This window comes from Antennarius striatus, chromosome 1 (genome assembly GCF_040054535.1).
Source record: "Antennarius striatus isolate MH-2024 chromosome 1, ASM4005453v1, whole genome shotgun sequence".
Classification (NCBI taxonomy): Eukaryota; Metazoa; Chordata; class Actinopteri; order Lophiiformes; family Antennariidae; genus Antennarius; species Antennarius striatus.
In genome coordinates, this window is record NC_090776.1 from 11133876 (window position 1) to 11158443 (window position 24568).

Consider the following 24568-nt stretch of genomic DNA (forward strand, 5'->3'; position numbering starts at 1 on the left):
ATTTGCAATTATGACAGGAATCAATGGAGGGGACAACAGATGATTACGGACAGGAGGTAAATAAAGTTGTTTCCCAACAATCATCACGGACAATGAGAGATTACTAACCATACTGGGGAGCTAAGCTAATGCAGTCTAATGTAACAGGATGTTACCGGAGAGGTAATGTGACCACTCTGTTTTGCTGGTTTGTATAGAATGGCTCAGGAGTCGAGGTGGATGGATGCAATGTTTTTATTCCTGAGAATAACAACAGACACAAACAGGCACAAATTGGGTGCTGGACGTAACAAGCTCCAAGATACAACGGCATGTCAGCATCTTTCTCCCGCGCTCATTTCAGTGATCGTGTAATGGTCGAACAAATAATAAATTAAGAGCAATTAACTAAAATTGCGGGACATTAACATAAAAGGTGCACTGAAACATCGTACCTGAGAATAACAATGAACACAAACAGGGACAAACTGGATGCTGGACGAAACAAGCTCCAAGACACTGGAGAGAGAAAAAAACCACACTAGAAATCCGACAAACAGCCACGTTTTGGCGGCATTACTTTTCAACACAGAAATGCCGTTACAGGGCCAATAAATGTGACCAATCTACTACACACCTATCACAGCACTGCAGAATCACATAATATAGACACGTCATAACCAACGGAAAACATTTAAACAATACCTTAAGACATTATGACAATGGAGCCAGCATCAGACCAACTTACCCGCGGCATGTCAGCATCTTTCTGCCGCGGGCTACCCACAGCACACCTGACAGGTTTCAAAATAAAAGACAGACGAATGTCCCAAAATTAATCATGAATTTAACTATAAAAACATCTACCCACACCATTACAGTAACACGAAACATTGAGATTTTTTCTTGTATTTGTGACGTATATTGAACTATTGCCTGTTGTACGAAGTTTTATACATTACCTCTGTCCGCTAACCCTACGTCTCAGTGTGGAGGAGGAGGACGAATGGAAGCTAAGACACTAAAACCTGTACATACCAGTGTATACTTTGTTATTCTCTAATTAACTATCCATTAAGATTTTATTACGATTTTTTTTTAACGATTTTCTTCATTCTTAAAATCCCCCTTTTCTGACATTCGCTGTTTCTGTTTTTCTGGTGCAGTACGACTATAACAAAAACCGATTCTCCCTTCGGTATCAATAAAGTATATCATTATAGCATTTTACTCACACACACACACACACACACACACACAGAGAGAGAGAGAGACATGTTACACGTTGCACGTTTTTATCTTATTTACAGTTGCTTATGAGTATGAGTAAAGTGCTATATTCGATATACATATATATATACATATTTAAATTTTATATATGTGTGTGTATATATATATATATATAAAAAAAATGTCCCTCTCACCCTTGTGGGGTGGTATCTGTGTGTCATCCTCAAGCTCGGGTCCTCTACCAGAGGCCTGGGAGTCTGAGGGTTCTGCGCAGTATCTTAGCTGTTCCTAGGACTGCGCTCTTCTGGACTGAGGCTTCAGATGTTGTTCCAGGAATCTGCTGGAGCCACTCTTCCAGTTTGGGGGTCACTGCCCCAAGTGCTCCTACTACCACGGGGACCACATTAACCTTAACCTTCCACATCTGTTCCAGCTGTTCTTTCAACCCTTGATATTTCTCAATCTTTTCGTGTTCCTTCTTCCTGATGTTGGCGTCAGCTGGAATTGCCACATCTATCACCACTGCTCTCTTCTGCTCTTTGTCCATCACCACTATGTCCGGTTTGTTAGCCAGTAGCTGTTTGTCGGTCTGGAAGCTGAAGTCCCACAGGATCTTAGCCTTGCCGTTCTCAACCACCTTCGGTGGTATGTCCCATTGGGATTTGGGTACTTCTAGTCCATACCGGGTACAGATGTTCCTGTACACTATCACAGCTACTTGGTTGTGCCTTTCCATGTATGCTGAGCTGGCGAGCATCTTACACCCTGCTACCACATGCTGGACTGACTCTGGGGCTTCTTTACATAGCCTGCACCTTGGGTCAGATCTACTGTGGTAGATCTTGGCCTCTATTGCCCTTGTACTTAGGGCCTGTTCTTGTGCTGCCATGATCAGTGCCTCTGTGCTGTCTGTCAGTCCAGCTTTATTCAGCCATTGGTAGGTCTTCTTGATATCAGCCACTTCCTCTATCTGACGGTGGTACATGCCGTGTAGGGGCTTGTCCCTCCATGTTGTCTCCTCCTCCTCCTCTTCCTCCTCAGGTTTCTGCTGTCTAAGGCATTCACTGAGCAGTTCATCTGTTGGGGCCATCTTCCTGATGTACTCTTGGATTTTTGATGTCTCATCCTGGACAGTGGCCCTGATGCTCACTAGTCCTCGGCCTCCCTCTTTCCGCTTAGTGTACAGCCTCAGGATGCTGGACTTGGGGTGAAACCCTCCATGCATGGTGAGGAGCTTTCTAGTCTTGATATCTGTGGCTTCTATCTCCTCCTTTGGCCAGCTTATGATCCCAGCGGGGTATCTGATGACCGGCAGTGCATACATGTTGATGGCTCGGACCTTGTTCTTGCCATTCAGCTGACTTCTCAGGACTTGCCTTACTCTCTGGAGGTATTTGGCTGTGGATGACTTCCTTGCGGCCTCCTCATGGTTGCCATTAGCCTGTGGGATTCCAAGGTATTTGTAGCTGTCCTTGATGTCTTCTATCCTGCCCCCTGGTAGGTTGACCCCTTCATTTCTGATCATCTTGCCTCTTCTTGATACCATCCGGCCACATTTGTCTAATCCGAATGACATCCCTATGTCGTCGCTGTAGATCCTGGTGGTGTGGATCAGTGAGTCAATTTCTCCCTCATTCCTGGCATACAGCTTGATGTCATCCATGTAGAGGAGATGGCTGATTGTTGTCCCGCTTCGGAATCGGTATCCGTAGCCACTCTTTGTGATGATGTGACTGAGGGGGTTCAGGCCTATGCAGAACAGCAGTGGTGATAGTGCATCCCCTTGGTATATGCCGCACTTGATGTTAACTTGGGCAATTGGCTTGGAGTTAGTCTCCAGGGTTGTCTTCCACTTCCCCATTGAGTTGTTGATGAAGGCTCTTAGTGTCCTGTTGATCTTATACAGTTCCAGACATTCCAGTATCCACGTGTGTGGCATTGAGTCGTAGGCTTTCTGGTAGTCAATCCAGGCGGTGCACAAGTTGGTCTGCCTATTCTTACAGTCTCTGTGTACTGCTCTGTCCACCAGTAGCTGGTGCTTGGCTCCCCTGGTGTTACTACCAATTCCTTTCTGTGTCCCACTCATGTATTGATCCATGTGCCTACTCATCTTAGCCGCCATGATGCCTGACAGGAGCTTCCATGTTGTACTGAGACAGGTTATTGGCCGGTAGTTGGATGGGGTAGATTCCTTCTGTGGGTCTTTCATGATCAGGACTGTCCTGCCTTCAGTCAACCATTCTGGGTGCGTCCCATCCCTTAGCAGCTGGTTCATCTGTGCTGCTAGACGCTCGTGGAGTGCTGTCAGCTTCTTTAGCCAGTATGTATGGATCATATCGGGGCCCGGTGCTGACCAACTCTTCATCTTTGACACTCTTTCTTGGATGTCTGCCATTGAGATGGTTACTGGTTCTTGTTCTGGGAGGCAGCTGTGGTCAGTCCTTAGGTCCACTAGCCACTGGGCATCGGTGTTGTGTGATGCTACTCTTTCCCATATGCCCTTCCAGTATTTCTCCACCTCAGCTCTTGGTGGGTCTGGCCGGATGCTATTTCCCTGCCACTGAGAGTACACCTTTGCTGGTTGAGTGGAGAAGGTCTTGTTTATTCTCCTGGCCTCAATCTCCTTGGTGTATCGCTTCAGTCGGGTAGCCAGAGCTGTTAGTCTCTGTTTGGCAGTTTCGAGTGCTTCAGGTATGGAGAGCTTGCTGTATTTCCTGGGTGCCCCTTTATTCACCATGTTCCCCTTCTGTAGCTCGGCTAGCTGGCTGACTTCTCTCCGTGTCGCCTTTATCTTGGCCTCTAACTGTCTCTTTCATGGAGGGTATTGTTTGTTATGCCCTGTGTTGATCTTGTATCCCAGCATCTCGAGGATTACTGTTGCTGTACTGTGGATCAGCTTGTTGGTCTCAGTTATGTTCCCTGTGGGGATGGTTCTTATTGCAGCATTCACATCTTCTAGCAGATCTTCTGAAGGTACTTGACAACTTAGCTTCGGTATTTGACGGAGGCTCCAGGTTTCCATTTGGGTCACAAACTTCCTTCGCAGGTCAGCAGCTCTTGTATTGAGGCTGTCTATGTCTCTTGGGGCTTGGTACCCAATCACGGATTGTGGGGGGGGTGATATCCCCCCGCTGACCTGGCGTCCTGGCTCCCCCTTGCCGTAGCATTGTTGTTGTATTTCATCGATCTCTAGTTGTGACAGCAGTTTTCGGTTACGGATGTTGGAACACTGGGCTAACAGCTGTTTCTTTGTTAGCCTTGATTGTGGGTTTCGAAGCATCCATTGGTCCCACATCCGCCCCATATATCCCATCTCACTGGGATTACTCGTGTAGTAGCATTCCAACAACTCCGTATTCTCCGCCCTTGTCCATGTGTGTCTTGTTCCAGTAGCCCATTTCTCATCAGATTGCCCTGGTTCCCTAGCATCTGACGCGGACCTTGTTAACCCGGGCGACGTCCGAGCCGGTATGACCCTGTCATTATTGTGTTCACTCATGTTTGAGGTAGGCTCATATAGCATTAAGGGTCTTGCCTAAGGACCCTCACTGGATAGTGCCCGCCATGTCTGGGGTTCGAAGCCACGCCCACGCCCTCCTGCATTCCAGACCACGCCCTCCTGCATTCCAGACCACGCCCCTTTCTGCATTTCATGTTGACTGGATAGTGTTTGTCCCGACCAGGATTCGAACCCACAACCTCCTGCATTCAAGTCAGTTGACTTAACCACTGTACTATCCAGCTGTGTGTATATATATATATATATATATATATATATATATATATATATATATATAATATAATGCCTGATTGAACATATATATATATATATATATATATATATATATATATATATATATATATATATATATATATATATATATATATATATATATATATATATATAATATAATGCCTGATTGAACATATATATATATATATATATAATATAATGCCTGATTGAAGTGGACCTAATTGGTTAGTCAAATATTATCTGACTTTAACAACTCTTCAGGAACTTTCAGTTTCTTACTCTGAGCCAGGACATTTCCACACACTGCTATCTTAGCTTGAACACAAACTCCACCTTGAGGTATACCTCACCCAATACGGTTTAGGATATGTCAGTCACCCTGTCAATCATTCCCGTTGTTACATCAAGACGTGGGTTGTGACCAAACGGATCGTTATGATGCTGTCTTTCTAAAAAATCCAAAAGATTCCAAATATTTATTGATGCAGGAAGTGTTTGTTTTCCAGATTCTAGAATTTGGTAGAGTTAGGGAGGACCATTATTTCTATGTTGAGACCTGAAAAAATGTTTTTCAAAATAGCACTTCTTTAAATCACTTGATGAACTGTGGAATGGTTGTTTCTTTTAAACACTCCACAAGGACTCTCATCATATGATGAATGTTGTTTTTCCTTGTGTCCATAAAAACTTCTGTGTTCATGAGCCATTTTTATCTGACTCGCTAGCTGCTACCCACAAATTTACAAACAAATGAAAATGCACAATTTGAATATGTGAATTATTAAATAAAGTCTAGAAAGTTGTTTCATTGATTATTGTCTTGTTTATTAACTGTTAACATTAATATTGTAGTATTTACATGGTTTTTCAATAAGAAACAAAGTCTTGCATCTTTAAGAACTATTAGCAGTCCCTAGTGGTGCTGCAAGTCCCTGATGAGCTGCCACAGTAAAGTATTTCCTGTTTCTGATTGAAATATCAGGTGTCGGTTGTGACTCCCCATCCATACTTCTTTCATGGTGGACCAGCAGTTCTGATAGGGCCCCACAGCTCTATCCTGACAGTGAAAGCATCACTCAGCATTAATCCAAGGTGCGGTAGATCAAAATATTTCCAGCTTTGTTTGCTGCTTCACCTGTATCTAAACAGCAATATTCTAGATTTGTGGAATAATTTTTATGTCTGGCTCAGTTTGAGAACTTTTTTTCCTTTTTCCCAGTATCTGCTTCCTGACTTGAGCTTCTGGGATGCATGTTCAGGAAGAAGATAATATATAGCAGCGTTTTAAGCATAAAATTTAGCAAAAATAAAAATATTACATTCTGTGATCATGATTCTGATTCACATCCTCCTTGGACTGTCCTGTCACAGAGTTGGGAAGCTTGTTTGAACTTCCCTGTTGTTCGGCTGTTATCAGTGGGAATGCTAGAAGTTTTAATGATATTTCCTAGTGCAATGATGCATTCAGAGATCTCGGAAATATTTTTCATGTGATCTGTATCATAAGCTTTTGTCTTGTGCTCTGTTGATCTCAACTAATACATGCAACGCACAGTTCAAAGGGAAACTGCAGTAGTCGGATATGGCAGTGCACGGTTGTTTGTATCTACAAATGTTTGTAAGCCAATTCTTGGAGACTTTCACACTCTCTACCTGGTCAATATAAACTCTCTCATCCAGCAGCCTTCTGATGTTTGATCAGGGCGTGTCGACCACAAACCCATTTCAATGGACCTCTCTTTCCTGTCCACCTCTGACAAACCCAAATGTCAAATCAATGTCAGGAATTTCAAAAACATCTTGTGATCTGCTCATATAATATTATGACCTACTATTTTAGAACAAATATGAACTATAACTATATCAATCAACCTTTATTTGTATAGCGCTTAATCACATCACTATATGAAACGGTTCCATTGTGATTGATTTACTTAACTGTGGTGCATGCTGTGTTACTTGGCATATAATTAAAGTGCCTTGGAAACAAATTGATTGTAATTATATGCACATGCAGCATGGACTTAATTGACTGAACAGACAGTATTTTGGAGACCGTGGGGCAAGGAAGGGGGCAACTGCTGCGACAAAGTGTAGCTTGGTATCAGGTTTGGCTACAACTGGAGAGGGAGACAAGATCAGACAGCCAGAGAGCTGCATTTATACTTCCAGGGAATCCTGATGTTTGTCCTGGGATGCTCTTCTGGTAACTTGTGATCCCTGCGGCATGAATTGAATGCTGACCATGACTTCATGAAATTGGCACACAGTAAAATAATTACACACAGACCAAATTACTGGAGGCTATCCAAGAATGCATTACCTCAATGATGCATAAAATGTGTCCACATCTGCACAAGTGCTTATAGTTAATCAGTTGGAAGTCAGAGGGTTTAAGTGTCAGCACAACACACTCGTGTGTGTGTGTGTATGTGTGTGTGTGTGTGTGTGTGTGTGTGTGTGTGTGTGTGTGTGTGTGTGTGTGTGTGTGTGTGTGTGTGTGTGTGTGTGTTGTTCTAAAGTCAGTGGTGGGCTGTGTATTTCACACCTAGGCCTTAAGTGATGTTATCCTTAGTCAAACCTGCATAAATACATCCCATAATACTGTGAACAGCTCCCACCGCTGCCACCAATGTAGCATTCAGAACTGAGGTGTTTATAACTTCTCTCAAATGGGACAAAAACTGGCATCAGGTCCACTCCTTTTACTGTCGCTGGCACAAAAGAACCCCGCGGCCACACCTTTTATAGACGTTAGGTAGAACAGGTTAGGTAGTTCAGGTTAGCTAGAATAGGTTAGCTCCTTCAGGGATTACACCCTGTCTCACTAGAGCTTCTCTTCAAATGTGCGTTGTGTCTGCATAGCGCCGCCTTTTCAGAGTGAGTATCCAATCACAGGACACGTACATGTCAGGTGAACGTGAACGAGGCCAGCTAGAAGGCCTTAGCATCGCCAACACGTGATCTGATTGGCTATCGAATCTGTCTATTAACTATATGTTCCCTTTCACTCACTGTGCAAGGAGACCTCTAGATTCTGAAGGTCCCGGGCAGATTTCATTCAATCTGGCAACACAAACCAGCTGAATTCTGATTGGATAAAACCTCACTAACTTAAAAATAAAACACTGACCCAGTGTTGACCTATGTCATATCATATCCAAATGTATAATTGTTTATTTATACTAGGGCTGTCACTTTAACGCGTTAATTAGATTAATTAATTACGCTGCAAATAAACGCGCTATAAAAATTACCGCAATTAATCGTGAGTGGCAAGTCAATGCGCAAGCATTTTAAATTTGGCCCATTGAGGGACCCGTAGGCTGCAGTGATACGTCACTTCGTACCTGCGCCACTAGTCAAAAGCAGGGTGACTGACAACAGAGATGGACGCGACACAGAGGAACGAGGGAGGGAAGCCCACTCGGACCTTTGGCCGGAAAGTTTATTTATAAAAAGAACAAAGACGGGACTATCATTAAAAACAAAGTGATTCTGCACTGCCAATCTGTGCTGTAGACGCCTCCATCAGTCTGCCCCAGGGCGGCTGTGGCTACACAAGTAGCTTACCATCACAAAGTATGAATCAAACAAACTGTGTGATGTACTGTCTGTGTTGTACTGCTTGTTGCACTGCCTGTGTTGTCCGGCCTGTGTTGTACTGTCTGTTGTACTGCTTGTGTTGTCCTGTGTTGTCCTGCCTGCGTTGTCCTGCCTGTGTTGTCCTGTGTTGTACTGCCTGTGTTGTACTGCCTGTACTGCAATTTTATCTGTGCTGTATGTCGTGCATATATGGTACATTTGACAATAAAGCTGACTTTGACTTTGATTAAGGTTTTGTTCATGGCAGTTATTGATTACAGGACAAATGAATCATTTTCTACTGTTCTCTTGTGGAGGTTGAAACCATTCACCCCAGTTACCTTAATGGGACCTGAGGAATCATCTGGCCAAGAACCCCCAAAAAATAAGACACTAAATCACACAATAAATGTGGAAAATACTCTTCACAAAAAACAAATCAATGATGCAATGCACTCCTTAAGTTATCACCTTTCAACCCATTAACTGGAGAATCTGCAGCATCTAGAATTAATTTAGGCGAGGGCTGTCAAACTCATTTTTACTGAGGGCCACATCAGAATAATGGCTGTCCTCAAAGGGCCAGATGTAACTTATAAATGTAACTAAATGTAACTCAATCTAATGTAACTAATTGCAACTACTCCTTAATGTTAAATAACTTCAATAATTTAAATAATGTATTACTTATTCAAGTTACCAACATTACAGTTGCACATAAAATATAGTTTTGTTTCTTGCTCTGTTATAACATTAATCTTTTTAATTTGTCAAGTTACGAAACCCACAGAGCTCCATCAATCAAGGATCAAACTATCCAAGCGAATAAAGAAAAATATCATCAAACACAAGTTAGAGCATTAACTTTTTTCCAAACGTTTTCATCAAAGTTAATATGGGCTTAATTGCTGCATTGTGGGAAATATAGTATCGGTCAAAGCACACTTTTGACATATTTATTTTTTACACCCTGGCCTTTTATGCTCTCGCGGGCCACATGAAATGATGAGGATGGCCACATTTGGCCTCCGGGCCTTGAGTTTGACACATGTGATTTAGGCTAAGCCCTGAAGGTGGAGAATGTTAGGGTTAGAAGGAAGATCATGAAATGTCCTCCTTTACATCAGTAGCAATCAAAAGATCTGGTTTTCACCAGAGCAAATCCATCACTCCTTAGGCCCATTGCTTAACTCCAGATAGCTGTGTGTGATTTCCAAAAGAGCTGCATGTAGGCTTTTGGAGGATTTAAGTTTAGCAGTCTTAGTTTAGGATATCCAGCACATTACAATGAGCCCTTGCATTATATTCTTCTCAATTCTAACACAAAAAAATCTGCTGGATGCACTCATTGGATGGACTGGTTAATCGGTCAACAGCAAATCTGTCTAACTTTATGTTCCTGTCCTTTGGCTCTTTGTCTCACTAATGTAGTGTGCTGCTTGGGTGGCGAATACCCCAGCAATGTCACATTTTATTAGGACAGCAGTAAACCCTGATGACTGGTCTGACCGGTTGCTCTGGGTGAAATATGCCTGCGGTATGTTGATGTGAATGAGATGCCAGAGGAATGAGATCTGAGTGTGAAAACACTTCAAGCAGTGTGAGCTTGTTGGGCAGTTAAACTATTTTTATAAAACAGATTTAAAATGACAAGCAACTCTCGATCACATAAATATCAAATACTGAACTTTGTTGGAAGGATGAGCTGCGAAGAACTAGTTTGGCCTTCCTATTAGCTGTCTTGATACAGTATTAACACTGTGCGAGATGACATTTTGGACTGCTTTGGGACTCTAACAGGCATTGCATGAGTAGATACTTTCAATACCTTACTAAAAATGAAAGCCATTGCCATTTATAGTTAATATTAAATTTTTTTAAAACTTTTAAGAGGGTTGGTTTTCTGAATACGGATTTCTCGCTGCTTGAAAATAATGACACTTAAAATAATCCCGGAGGAAATTGTACAAAGACACAGGTTTGTTTCAGCTTTATTTTCCATTGATCTGTCATTTATTTTCTGTCTTATATTCCTATTCTTTCGGTAAGAGAATGTAATTTATTTGTAATGTATTTAGTTTGTTATAATTAGTTTTTTCTTAGTGTCAGTTTCATTATCGTTACGGCCTCTGCCTACGGGGTAATGCTGAAATAGAGGTTTGTGCTGTCTGAATACTGTCACATTACTGATGTATAAACTCACTGGGATAATGACATTTTTTATTCACCTACAAGATGCACAAACACTAATAAGATTAAAAGTTCTCACAATGCTGTTTGGTTCTGATCCAGAAACTTTGTCTGATCTCTTCGATACGTTTGAATACAAACCTACAAATGTCTTCAGTGGGTGCGATAATTACATTTAACTTTGCTGATGGAAAATGTGATAGGAATATCAGAATTACGTGAGTAAGCACGCACTGAAAAGTACATCACTTCACTACAAATAAAACCAGAGAAATATTACCATTCTGCGAACAAAAATGTGAAACTATAATTTATTAGATCAACACACATGATTCATAATTGCTTTTGAGAGAACATAACACAGATATCACCAGTAAACATTGGTCTTTATCCCATAAGCACTCATAGCACATAGTGTTCAAATGTTCCAGACTGTTGTAGTCATCTGTTCCAAACTGAGAAAAAAAATGCACATGTCACAAGAACAGATGCAAATCATCAGGGCCAAAATGAAGACGCACATTCTTAACGTCAATTCTAGTTCATTTATAATGACCCTGAGTAGTAACGTGTAAACATTCCTACATCGCTCCAAGCCAGTCAAATGGATGAAAGAAAAGGCTGTACCTCCATGTCTGCATGGCAAATTTTCTATCGTTACCAAATAAATACATACAGTGGAGTATATTCATGCTGGTGTTCTGTTTACATATTGTACTCTGGTGTGCATATAAGGGACAAACATAACACCAGTGAATCATTCAAGGATCTTGAACGTTGCTTTATCTTTTTAAATTTGTTCCTAATATAGAGCACGATAGACACTGCAATTGAAATATAATTCATATATAGTTAAAGACTGAATTCAAGGAGTGCATTCAGATGCTCCAGCAGCAGATATGTAGAGGATAGCAATAATTTTGCATATAGTGAGGAGTACGCTAAGGTAAAGACAAAGAGCAACAGGAGTCACTCTGAGAGAGACTCTGGATCAGTCTGGACCACTCAGCCCTCTTTTCACTGATGTAGGCTGGCGTGATCATTTGCAGAGGAAGATGTGGTATGCCCTCCACCCTGGCCTTCTCACATAAGGCCTCGGCAATACAGATAACATACATGCCACAGTCATAACCGTTTTGCTGTGATGGGCAGGGCTCCTCCACAAACAGTGCCATTCTATTTGTACCCAAAAAAGGCTGGAGCTTGGAGGCAATGCGCCGTGCATGCAGTGAATTAATGCCGCATTGCGAGTCATAATGAGCAAACTGATTGGATTTGTGATGGTAGACCAAAAGGCTCCAGTGAGATCCCCCAGAGGTTTGGCTGGAGTTGTCGTTAACAGCTAGAAAGACCCAGTGACGAGAGGCGAGATCCAGGGGCTCCAGAAACAGACCCAACTCATCGGGGCACGAGGAACACTTGATGAATTGTGTAACCTGTGGGCAGATGAAGATAATAGACTTCCCTAAGACTCTGAAGCGGTTGGCAGCGAAGTACTCAAAGGCAAAACCGATGACTTGGTCATTGAGCCAGTGAGGTCCTTCCAGTAAGGACACATCAGAGCGCCGCAGGAGGCTGTCCTGGTAGCTCAACACTACGGGGTCCATCCTTCAACACAGGTAGACACCCAGTCTGAAAAATACAAGGGAATACATTAGTGCTCAACATTCACTTGATCAATTGATCAGTCTAACATAAAATAACTTATTTCAATAATTGAAGTTTCTTTATTCTACCCTAAATGTGAGTACATGATGGGCTTTTTATTTTAATGAATCGATTATCAATTGATTTCCTTAAGGCTTTTGATTGTTGTTGGAAAAAAAGAAACAATTTGTAGATGTGAGGTTTGGGCTTACGGTAAATAATATTGAAAAGCAAATGTATCACTCAATCAAACAAATCAATCTACTATTCAAGAAGTTAAAATTCACATAAAACGATATCAATCAGTGCTATTCACACTGTAGTACTGGGATGATTAGGAGATCAATATTATCAGAAAATAAATTGAACCGGACTGCATGACCGCATGATATGAGTCATTTGACGTTCTTGGACAATGCAGTGAGCATGATTCCGATATGTTGTATTTAACGGTGAATCTTAGCCAAAAAAGTACATCTATGATTAAAAACCAAAGGAAGCATCGGCCATAAATAAGACGGGTCCACATCTGTTTTCAAGCAAAATGACGTCTTCTCTGAGCGCCGTCACACAACTTTACCTTGCTGAATAAAAATCGCTTTTTTTATTTTCAAATGATGGTTCTCTGAACTAATAAGATACAGATACATTTAAAATAAAAATAACTTGCATAAATAGTTCAACTTGAAGTTACGGGATGGACCGAGTTCTGATTTTATCTCTGAACCTTCTAAATGACGCGTTGCTGAGAAGTGGATAATGGCTCTAGGACACAGTGATATTAAATATCTGAGGATGACGTTTAATGGCCCATATCTGAAAAAAAAAAAGAATTAAACGAAACAAAATACGATAATAGCTCTGCGGTTGTCAGATCACTGCAATGTATTCAGTTGTTGAAGCAGCAGGCAGCTCATTGCTGGAACGCTGGTTCGCTTTTAGCAGGAGATAGCTAAGACAACACGTTCACTCACACACGAAGCTACACAACCCAGCTAAACAGTAATTGTATCGCATTTTTTACAATGCGCCAATGAAGTACAGTTGGTTAGCTCAGTATCCTACCTGAAGAAAAACGGGTTCAAATTAAAATACTAGTAAAACTGTAGCGCTGTCCCTCATTGCGACAACAGACGTAAACCGTGTGTCACAGTCAGACAGAATACTGTACATGCGCAGTACCGAAATGTTTATGAATTTTTTCATTACATGCAAACATGGAAACTTTTTTTGTTTAATTTTCAGAGATGTAAGACACTAATGTATCAAGAAGTTTCTGCCCGTATAAAATGTATTTAAACGTCCAATTTTGTTTTCATTATAATAAAAGCCCTGGGTGCCGTATTTCTTGTTTACTTCCTGTAACGTCACCGATTCGTGGATATACGTTCTACTATGGCGACTCCATACTAGGCCCCACCTCTGCCTCTGATTGGCTACGGGTGACGACAATAGTTTCTGCGCAGTAGGAGTTCTTTCAGCGAGCCACTGCAATGGAGACGTCACCGTTATTTTAAACAAATCAGAAGCCGAGTGAAGCAGGCCATGGTGTTGCCGTAGTAGGATTTACGACAATACGGCCCCCTTTTAAAAAAAATAAAAATACCAACATATTTAAAAAGTTATCTAAGCAGTTTTCCGAGCTTAATTTAATCGAACAATAAATTTAGCCAACGATTTAAAAAAAAATACACTGCTACAGGCTGGCCTCCGCCAGCATTGAAATACACGACACTCCCACTAAAGTACAGAACACACCCCTGAGATTTTTCCTGAACCAATTGAAATGGCTTTGGCACGTAGTGGGCGTGTCCAATGACTACGGTGTGTCTGCGACTTGGCTTTACAGCGATGACGGTGCAATTCCTTTTCCGACCACCACATCAAGATGGCTCCACAGTCCTGCTCCTGTCCCGTCGGCGTGTGTCGGTCCTCCCTCCGTGGAGCTTCTCCCCGCCCAGGAGCGGAATGAACGCGCACTGTTTCGGGATGAGAGCGGCGGCACTGATTAGGAAGGCAAAGTAGTTTTCAGCGACCATCACCGAGTAACGATAAGGAAGGATCGCGTTTTAATTACATTCCAAAAGCCAACACTTAACGGATAAAACACCACTCAGAGCGGGCTTGAATTGAGAAGAGTTGTCCGGAGGCGAGCGGCTGAGAAGGAAACACATTAAATCAGTGGAAATGAAGTGGGTTAAATAGCGACTTGTCTGCCTACAAGTGTGCGTGTCTCTGCACCCCAAACCGAGAAGAGACGAACAACTTGAGCCCCGCTTCCAGTTCGCTTACTTCTGGAGGTAAGAGTGTGATGTTCGGTGGTGGGAGCTTGGGTTCCGGTGGGCTGCCCCCGAGAAAGAGGGGCTCTTGTCTGGGATCAGCCAATGAATCCCGTAACTTGTCCTGAAGCTTCTCATTTGTGAATGAACTTTGATTTAGAGGCGTGTGTCGTGGAAGTTGCTTTTCAGTGACAAGTCTGAAACTTCACACTGCTGGAGATCATCTGAAGCCACCACTATTATTCTTATGAAATGTGACCCTGTGGAACCACAGCTCTGGAGAGGAGCTGATCCTGATTGAACAATTATTATTTTATCAAGTATAACACATACAGCAGCTTTATTAATCACATTTACTAACCCATGTGAAATTAGATCTTATACATGAAAGGAAACAAAGCAGGTAAAGTAAATCATAAATACACATGATGCTGCACATGTATAAACAACCGTCGTAAACCCAGACACACAAAAATTGCCAGCACACATAAATCTGGTATGTATGCTGAGGAAACAGTCGAAGTGGATTGGTTTGGCTGCAGTTGGGTGGGGTGAATGCTGACATGTATTATTCAGTGGAGGTCAGGCATCATGGCTCATAATGCAGGGAGGGCCATCAAGGATACGATCGGCTGTGATTGTACGGGGAGGTCTAAAGCTGCTGAGTCATGTGTGTCTGTCAGTGAACAGTCAACCTCAGAGTACAGCTCCAGAAATCCTGCAGGAGAAGCCTTTATTTATGGATCTCAGGATGTTTTCCTTTGGATTCTCTGTCCTTCTGCGGTGACAGTAGCTTGTTTTTGGGGGTCAGTCATCTGTTTTTTTGGGTGGTTCATTCTTATTAGTACAAAGTTGTCATTAGAGTAACGACTGGAGCACGAGGACAGATGAAACGGATAAAAACATGTCACAAATTTGCTGTGTGGTGATTATATAATACTCTTTATATTTAGAAGAGGATCTGTGTGTATGTTTTGGCTGAGTGAAGCATTCGTGATCGTCCCTTTTTGATCAGTATCCCTGCGTCCTTAGCGTATCAGTAAAGACCTTTTAAAGTAGATCGGGTATCTGCAAGGTTCCCTGCCCTTAGATCAGCACAGGTGATGAGGGTAAAGTGGGTCTGTCCTGCAGGAATGTGAGGTCTGACAAGACACAGCTGCTGTGGCATGAGAGACGAATCGGGCCGCCACTCAAGCAACTGGTCCTCGTCGACATCTGACACCCCGTCGACCTGCGCCGACTGCTATTTCTAAAACACCAGCCCCCATTTGCATCACACTCGAGCTGTGTTTGATATCACTGACACCGCCTGATGGACAAGAGGAACGATGGGTCCCAGACTGCACACTTTGGACACAAGATCTGCCTTATTAATTATGGTTTAGATATTTGGTAGATCTTTGGTGAAGGTTTAGATACCATTAAATCATCAACATTTCCATGCAAAGTTTCAGTGGTTAATTCTTTCATCTGCATAATCTGGGATTAATCAGTGTATTATATACATTATGTCCTGTCAACCAGACATCGTACCATGATGCAGTTAAAACTGCTGCTTTCACGTGTGAAGCTGTTCTAAAGGGGCTCGACTGGAGCAGTTGTGCAGCTGAGGCGTCATAATGCTAAGCGCCACTCTGGCCATAAAGTACACAGAAGCAGTAAAATAACTGTCTTTATAAAAGACCTAATGTTCTTTTCAAGTGAATACTGTAAAGATGAGGTAGACTCGCTGCAGCTGGGGTGACTTGTAATGTGTTTTTATGACTTCCGCTGAGGAGGTTGTGTTGCTGAAATGCAGCCTTTGGAAGGAGGCCACACCAGTAACCAGATCCTGCATCCCAGAAGTCACTTTATTGTTCCTTAAAAACATAAATACAGTGTTTGAAAAGTGGTTCTTCAAACATTCGGTTCTTGTGACAACCCTGGGTGCAGTGAGTGACCAGTCTCTCCACAGCAGCTCCAGTGAGTGTTGTTCTGAGAGTTTTGAGTCTAATGTAAAGGGAAAAGGAAAAGACTCCATCGTCGGCCTGGTCCAAATCGTGGCTTGTGTTTTGGGGAGAGTCACGTGCTGGAGGCTCACATGATCGTGACGTCCTGATAAGAGTTGTGTGGATGTATGGTGTAAGTGACTGGCACACACACAAAGTCTTTAAAGAGGAACCTGGTTGTGTTACGTTGAACAAAGCTCTCCTTTCTTCAGCAGGCCATTATATGAGCCAGGTCTCCAAGGCTCAGTTTCCCTGCATTTTGCATTTCCTCTCATTAACTCATTGGTGCCAACAGTAGCTGGAGTGAAACGGATGGAACCAAGTGGATTGTGTTTTCTGTGCAATTTATTTATGTCCTATAAGCGTAACTGCTTTTTAAATAATCCTTTTATAAGGAGTCAGCAAACAGTTCATATCCATCTAGAAGCGTGGTTTGTATCCCTTTCAATTAAACTTTATCCGTCAAGGTTTTGTTTTGGACATAGTAGCAAGTGTTCAGACCCTTTTACTAGGGGAACTCCCACAGCCAAATGATGAGAGCTGGAAAAATAATATAGATGCTGAATGTCATTTAAAAAAAAAGCTGCTGTAAGGCTATAAGTTTCTCTTTCCTGCTGCAGAGTTTTTATAAATCACCTTCTGGGTCCACGATGAAGGAGTTTGTGAATAAAATGAAGTTAGATTTGTGTTGGAATGCTCATTTGGATCTTAACTTATCTTAATGGTCATATGGCAGCTGCTGATAGTGACGAAGGAAAGTTCCAGGTGTTTAAGTTACTGTGTAAAAATCTATGAATGATGACATGCAGGTTAATGTCAGGAGCCTCTAGATGCCAGCAGCCACACTACTGCACCGCTTCAGTAGCGGTGCACTGCAAAATGGAATGTGTGTGTATTGTGGCACAGCTGTGACAATAGCTGCTGGCCCCCTGCAGCCTCATGGTACAGACAACATAGGGCCGGTGGCTAATCCTCAGGTATGTGCCGTTGTGTAAAGGTACACGGTACTGTCCGTTTGCAGGCCGTTATTTCACTCCTACCGTCAGTGGAAGGTGTGATCATCTTCAGCATCGGCCTGAGCCGACAACGTCCAGCTAGACTCGTCATTTCTTTTGTCCATGTTCCACTGTGGTATAAATGTTTGTTTCCTTTGTTGGGAAAAATTCAGTCATAGCATGTAAATGTCATGTAGTAAATGGATGTAGTAAAATAATGACTGGGATACCAAACTGGCTGGTGCTCCCGCTCTGTGGTTTTAGTTGAGGGTCAGTGGCTCATCAAGAGGGCCGCAGTGAACGACTGAAACACCGAACACACATCAGACAAAACTGGAATCAAAGTAAATAGCAGAAATAAAAGAACTCTAATTGCAATTTATGTATTTCCATTAAGCTGAAATTAGGAAATCATGGTGGGAAATCATATTTGCATGATTAACTTAAATATTCCAGTTAAGAGTCATCCCATATTATTTGGTGTATGTGCAGAAATCATTGGTTCATTTCTGTGGGTTCTGTTTCATGTTGACAAAAATGCAAAACATTTGGGTCAAATATAGTAGGATTTTAAATGTGGGGGTGTAGACCTTCAATCTGTTTGCAGCTCCTTCACTTTTACTTTTTATGGCATATTTTGATAGTGGATTGAGAGGCTGTCAGCAGAAAATAGTTTTAATTCAAAGGAACTCGAAGTCAGTTAGGACTTAGAGGAGAAAGAAGTCCAACTAAAATGTGCACAGAAGACCAGATATTGGCCTCCATTCTGTGATAGAGATGGTTTAAAGCTGCCGCTGTTATCTGATTGGTCCTGTGGGTTTCAGTCATCTGTGCTCCGTGAGACGGAGGCCGGAGGGAGGGGAGCACAGATAGCTGTGGATAACTGACAGCGCTGTGATAAGGTGGGTTCCACACAGCCTGAGACAGACCCACTCAGAGTCTCATCCACGCCGGAGCCATCAGTGGAGGAAGTGAGCAGATAGCTGGGGTCTCACTTGTGGTTCACAAGCTTTATCTGTGGAATAATGGGAAGAATTAAACAGGATGGAGTGAATTATTTTCCTATTGGAGTAAATCATGGAAATTAGAGATGTCGCTGTGACAGGAAGCTCAATAGGAGCGAAACAACTAGGTTTGCTTTAGGTACATGGATATCAGGGTCAAATGGATCAGGGCACTCTCCACGTTGTGATATGACTAGATTTGTTTCACATTAGGCTTTGAAATGACGTGTTTATTAGATTTGGTGGAAAGTTAATGTTGATCTGCTCTGGTGATCTGGATCCACATACACATACAGAATGAGGTATTTCAGAAAAATATTCCTCAGGAATAAATGCTGTTCTTTTTTTCCTTAGTGATACAACGCTTATTTATTGACTTATTTATCTAAAATCATTTAGAACTTTGTCAAAGTAAATATTTTTGTCTGTTAGACAGCCAGGATAGTAACAGATCAGAGTATTGTCCAGTCTTGCATATGTGAACTGCCTTCACACTATCAGTGTTTCACAGTACAGTTCATTTCCTACCCTGATGGATACTCAATACCAAGCTGAAGTTAAGTTGTGAAAATTACTTTAATTAGTAAAGTGATATTTACAGCAAAGAACATCAGCCAACATAAGGTAAAAGTATGAACAGAGCTCCATTTTGGGTGAGGCACGGAACATTTTGCATCAGTTTCCAGAGTCAAGTGAAAAAAGCTGCCAGAAATGCTGAAAGATGATGTGATATTTGTGGTGAGAGTTTGTGTATGTGGTAGCAGAATGTGATTTTGGATAACACTACACTGTTGATATTTATGCGCCAAGCAAGTGCATATAAGTATACTTGTAAGCAGAATACAGTGGTACCTCTACTTACGAAATTGCGTTGTTTGTTTGGACAAAAAAACCTCTTTCTTCGTCTTTTCTTTTCCACTTTTTTCTGTCACTTTCTTAGAGCCCGTAGCAAATACAGTACTCTAAAAGTTAACATATTTACGGAAAACTATCAGAACACGTCATGGGTCGAGAGCCGAATGACGAGGACCCTGCATAAACACCGATCTAGGTCCACACAGAGGTCCCTCTTAGCCAATGGGATGCCAGGAAGATACTAGGTAATAGCCAATGGCAGAGCAGCTATGAGAATGTTGCCTTCAAGAATCTGTGGGAGCTGCGAGTATCAGCCCATAATGTATTTTTACCTTTCTTAAGTCGAAATTTCTTTCATAACTAGAGGTAATATTTTTCTGCTGAGAAGTTTCGTAAGTAGAACATTTTGTCGGTAGAGACATTCGTAAGTAGAGGTACCACTGTACTACAATAGAGTATATTAACATGGTTTATTGAATGGAGACACCTTAGAGGTCTGTGAGGAACAATGGAGACTGTTTTTGTCCAAATAGTAGAAATAGTAGATCTGTTTCACAAAAGACCCTGATGTAGTTTTTAAAGAATAATTTGTGATCATTCAGGCATGATGGAATGATCATTTACTCTCCTCTGAAGCAGAGTCATGAGTCCTGCCTCAATGTTCGGTTTATGCCCCTGTTGTTTTGCTTTGGCACCCACGTGAATTAATCCTGATTACCCACTGATGGATTTCGGAGCTGGCATTCACTGAAGTGATTTAGTAGTCTGGTTGACCGATTACTGCCAGACACCCTGGGGACGATTCGAGGTTCTCTTTTGTCTCCACTAAGTCAGAGTCCTCCACTCAGCCACTTAATGGTGAGGCCGTTTCAGTTTAGCGAATATTTCAGCTCAACCTGCCAGGTTGGGGAACAAGTGAGCTACGACAAGGATGCCAGATGCCAGAGTCCAATCCAGGCTTCAGGTGGAGGAAGGGACATTCCTGTCCTCCACCAATGAGAGGATTACATTTTGCTCTAAGTAGTTCTCTGGATGCGTTGTCTCTTTTTGTGAAATAAATAAATTTAAAATGTGCTAAAGTCATATTTACAGTATCTTGCGTCAAAGACACAAAATTTGTTTTCTTCATTTCATGTCCTTTGGTTTACGATTTTGAAGTGGACAAAGCAAGAATATGGGTGGAAACGTTTTTTCCCCATTCTTGCACATAATTATGACACCATGTTAAACAGCTTCCATCCAGGGTGTTCTGTGACTATTGTCATTGCTAACCATAAAACAAGTCTACACATGTTAGCAAACCATCTGAAGGTACTCTGGATGACCGGCGAAGTGCAATACAACAAAATTCCTGAGTTTTCTGACAGAGTGTCTCCTGATGAAACTTTTCTATAACCAAGACAGTTGTTTTTCTGTTGTTGTTTTTTGGAGAACCGTTTACCAGATGCCAAGGCACATCACCTCTCCACAAGAATTGGATCTGCAGTATGCCATGAAGTCATAACATGTAACTTCTCCTGAAATGCTTGCTAACATCTTCCAGCTTTCTTCGAAGCCCGCGAACAAACTTGCATTATCATCATGCTGCGGCTCCTTCTGTCTCTGACTGCACCACCAGCTCACATTTCAAACACCCTGCGGTTGCAGAAGGCAGGGAGACAGCCCCCCCCCCCCCAAAAAAAAGGATGGTGAGAGCTGCTGTAGTGTTGCCCTATAATTAGAGATCGTGTTTTTTCCTAATACGCTAAACAGATGTGCTTAAATTTATGCTGAACATTCAAACCCGGTGGCTTGTCATTACTATCAGCTGGTGAAGCTGTTCCTAGTGCAGAAATGAGTTAGAACTTATACCCTGAAAGAATTGCTTTAGTTTTTTTTTTCTGAGGAGTTGGAAGGTCAATAGATTTACAGAAAAAAATTGTTATTTTTACAAAAAGAAATTCACAATAAAATTTTCCTGTTCTGGTTAACTTCTCGTTCACATTGGCATTTTTTTAAAATTTCTGACTCCAATACATAAAGCATGAGGCGCATAGGTTGAACCCTGATTGAACAACTTTCATATGTTCTTATGTGACGAAACTTCCCACCTTCTAAAACAATGCTGTGTGCTGGGCGAAGCCAGCACAAGAAGTTTGTGTGTCTGTGGTATTTATTTCATAAAACCTATAAAGGAGTCAAAACAGTGATAGGAATTCTTTCATTGTAAACATGGAAATGAAAGTGTGCTGCAAGGAGTCGATAGTTCACATCCTGTTTTTGGCAACAAGCAGGACGAGACCCGTCTGTTCAGGGGGTTCAGAAAGATTTACTCTGTCTTTATCTGGAAGTTTTCCTGTCAGGTACATCTGACATGAACACCTACGCTCTATCATGTATGGATGGCTGATGGTATGTGGTGGCTGAATGTCATCAGTGCTGTATGATTGGATAGTCTTGAATGGGTCTGAGTGGCAGCTTGGTTTGCAAACAGTACTGGTACACAACAAAATACATATATTATGAATATAGTATATCATGCATTACATAGCATGACATAAAATTGTAATTTCTAATGGTCCAATGAGTTTGCATTCAGCCAGTTTTTCAGGCTTTTAAGAAAGCCCACTGCTGAGGAAACAAATGTTCTGGGAGTTATTTGATTTAGCCTCTGAGTGAAAGTCTCCCACCTTTTGCTGGCAGAGGTCAGACTCAGTATGAAGAGGGAGTTAAGTGTCCCCCAGGATGCCCTTTGACCTTGTCCATGAGTGTAATTTCATACTGCCAAACTCTGATGTGTTTGTCAGCGTTGTCCTGCGATCAGTTGTCCGCTCATTTATTCTACGATTCATTGCAGTGTCGTAAAAATAGCTGTTATCGTAGGTGTTGGAACGCTCCTCAAGAGAATCCTTTGGCAGCTGATTTGATCAAAAACTGCAGCTAATTGACCATGAAGATGATGAACCCTTGGGCTGAAGGCTCTTTTATGCTGTAATGTTTTTGTCTGCATTGTTAACCTCATTAAAGATATCCAAAAACAGCGTTTTTCTGCCTTTTGAACATTGAATGGCATCTGTGTTTATTGTTGTGCAGTCAGAGGCTTCTTGATACGAAGCAGCTTGAACAGCTATAGTCTTCACTACTCATCACCACTGAGTAATGAAAGACAAGATGAGTCCTTTTTGCTCTTGTAATCTCATGCGCTGTGAGTGTGTTTGCAGATGAGCTCCCAATCCTTTGCACATCCCATGTGCATATTTACATCTGGGTACACACAGCCTACCCGGTGGGTGGTTGCAGGTTTGTGCCCATGTGTTTGCAGTGCCATCGTCCCCCAGATCAGGCCAAACAGAATGGGTCTATTTGACCCACAAGATCTTCTTTCTGAGGGATAAATAGATTTTAAATAAGATTTTTACATCCCGCTTCAAAGCGGTGATGTATTGTTATTGCTCGTGTGTTCGTCTGGTTGTCAGTTTGTCGTCCGTCCATTAGTCCACCAAATAGCTTCACAACCGTTGCAACAAAAACCACATTACTCGGGCAGCAAAGGGGATTAAAATGAGATGATGACCTTGACCTTAAGAAAACTAGGTCAAAGTCAAAATTCAACTTTTGCACACACTCAGTATAACATACTGTAGAAAAATTAGCGAGAAGAACAGTGAGAGTAGGACCGTAGATCAAAGCTAGTCAAAGCACTAGCTTTGATCTTTGACCTATGCTAGTAGGTCGGTAAAATTTTGAATTCAGGGGTGTCGCTGTCCGTGACTGCTTTATTTTAGCTGTGGTTGTGGGTGTTGATAAAGTTAGCATGCTTCAAATCACCAAGGGTCAAATGAGGTAGTCACTGTTTCTAGGTCTCACGCTGACAACATCCTGTAAATACACACATTGATTAAATGATCTCTTCAATGCCACGTTTCAGGAAATGTAAGTCATCATGTACATTTCTGGATAAAACTCTTTAACATAAACGCTTTTATTTTGACTTGAAAACATGATGTGTGTTCCTTTTGCCGGCCTCTTCTATTGTGGGGGGGTGTTCTTTTCCTATTGCTCTGGCCAAAAGTAGCGTCATATTGATATTTCCAGAGCTAGACTGCCGTCTGAAAGGAAAAAAAAAAGTGTTCCACTCTCTAAAACAATAAGGTGTAAAAGTGGACTCATTCCAAGAGCGTGGACCATGTTTTAATCCTACAGTACATAGCACACCCATTTCTCCAGCAACACTATATTAGACTGTGATTGCTGCAAGTACACACAGGGGTACTCAGGTTTACTGGCATGTTCATCTAATTATTAGAGTTTGCTCTCTTATACTACTACAATACCTAGGCAACAAGCCTCTTCACAAGCAGTCTGCTTGTGTAATTTGGTTTCTGTTTAGTGGCAGTCTAGTTTTTTGGGCAACAATAAATTTACAGGTTAAAACAAGGGACACAAGTGGCTGGGCTTGCGCTAGCCATTCGCCACTTTGCCATAGGCGAAGTAAATTCCGGATTGGCTACGAGGTTTTTAGACTGTGTAGCCTCAGAATGCAGGAAAACAACCCCATTTTCTAAAACATTTACCGGGGGAGGCCCCCCGGACTCCCCCGGGGGGGGGGGGTGTCCCCCCCATGCCCCCCGCAACGAGCGTCGGTCGTCCGCGCACTGCGCCATAGTCTTGGACACAGAATGTGGCTTTATGTGGCTTGCTCAATTCTTTTACACTGAGCCACAGTGTCTTAGTCATACTACCTCCTAGTGCAAGTCCAGAGTGGTAAAAACATGTTACCTTATTTGCACCAGTCCTCCCTGGGATTTCTGATATATCACATGACTGGTTGAGTTGCATTGTTGAAAACCCTCCGTGTTAACACCTCTTCACTACATGTTGTCATTCTGAATTTGTCACCTTGGGCCCGTTTCACGAAGGCAGGGTTAACCTACCCCGTGTTAACACCTCTTCACTACATGTTGTCGTTCTGAATTTGTCACCTTGGGCCCGTTTCACGAAGGCAGGGTTAACCTACCCTGAAGTAAACCTGTGGTTCTGGGTTGCTTTACCCTGAACTTGGAAAAACAAGGGATTTCGGTTT

At 42.1% G+C, this 24568-nt stretch overlaps 2 protein-coding genes across 13 annotated transcripts in view; one reads left to right on the forward strand and one right to left on the reverse strand.

Annotated features, from left to right (window-relative positions):
* Window positions 1-10613: 10613 nt before the first annotated feature.
* Window positions 10614-14781, reverse strand: senp8 (SUMO peptidase family member, NEDD8 specific). Of its 2 annotated transcripts, none has more exons than XM_068341989.1 (2): window positions 14678-14781; window positions 10614-12370 (listed from the first exon to the last, which is right to left on the reverse strand). In XM_068341989.1, the coding sequence occupies exon 2, from the start codon at window positions 12343-12345 to the stop codon at window positions 11680-11682; it is 666 nt and encodes a 221-aa protein (XP_068198090.1). In that variant the 5' UTR covers window positions 12346-12370; window positions 14678-14781; the 3' UTR covers window positions 10614-11679. The 2 variants fall into 2 exon arrangements, with proteins under 2 accessions (XP_068198090.1, XP_068197316.1); XM_068341215.1 differs by lacking the exon at window positions 14678-14781 and adding an exon at window positions 13451-13639.
* The window catches only part of myo9aa (myosin IXAa), a 107948-nt gene continuing 97630 nt past the window's right edge, over window positions 14251-24568 (forward strand). For 8 of the 11 annotated variants that reach the window (XM_068332208.1, XM_068334543.1, XM_068338526.1 and 5 more), the window contains exon 1: window positions 14252-14685. The gene's annotated coding sequence lies outside the window, so the exon portion shown is untranslated. Of the gene's footprint in view, window positions 14686-24568 lie in introns of all 11 variants that reach the window. The other 3 variants (XM_068333770.1, XM_068339333.1, XM_068332966.1) reach the window with 2 other exon arrangements.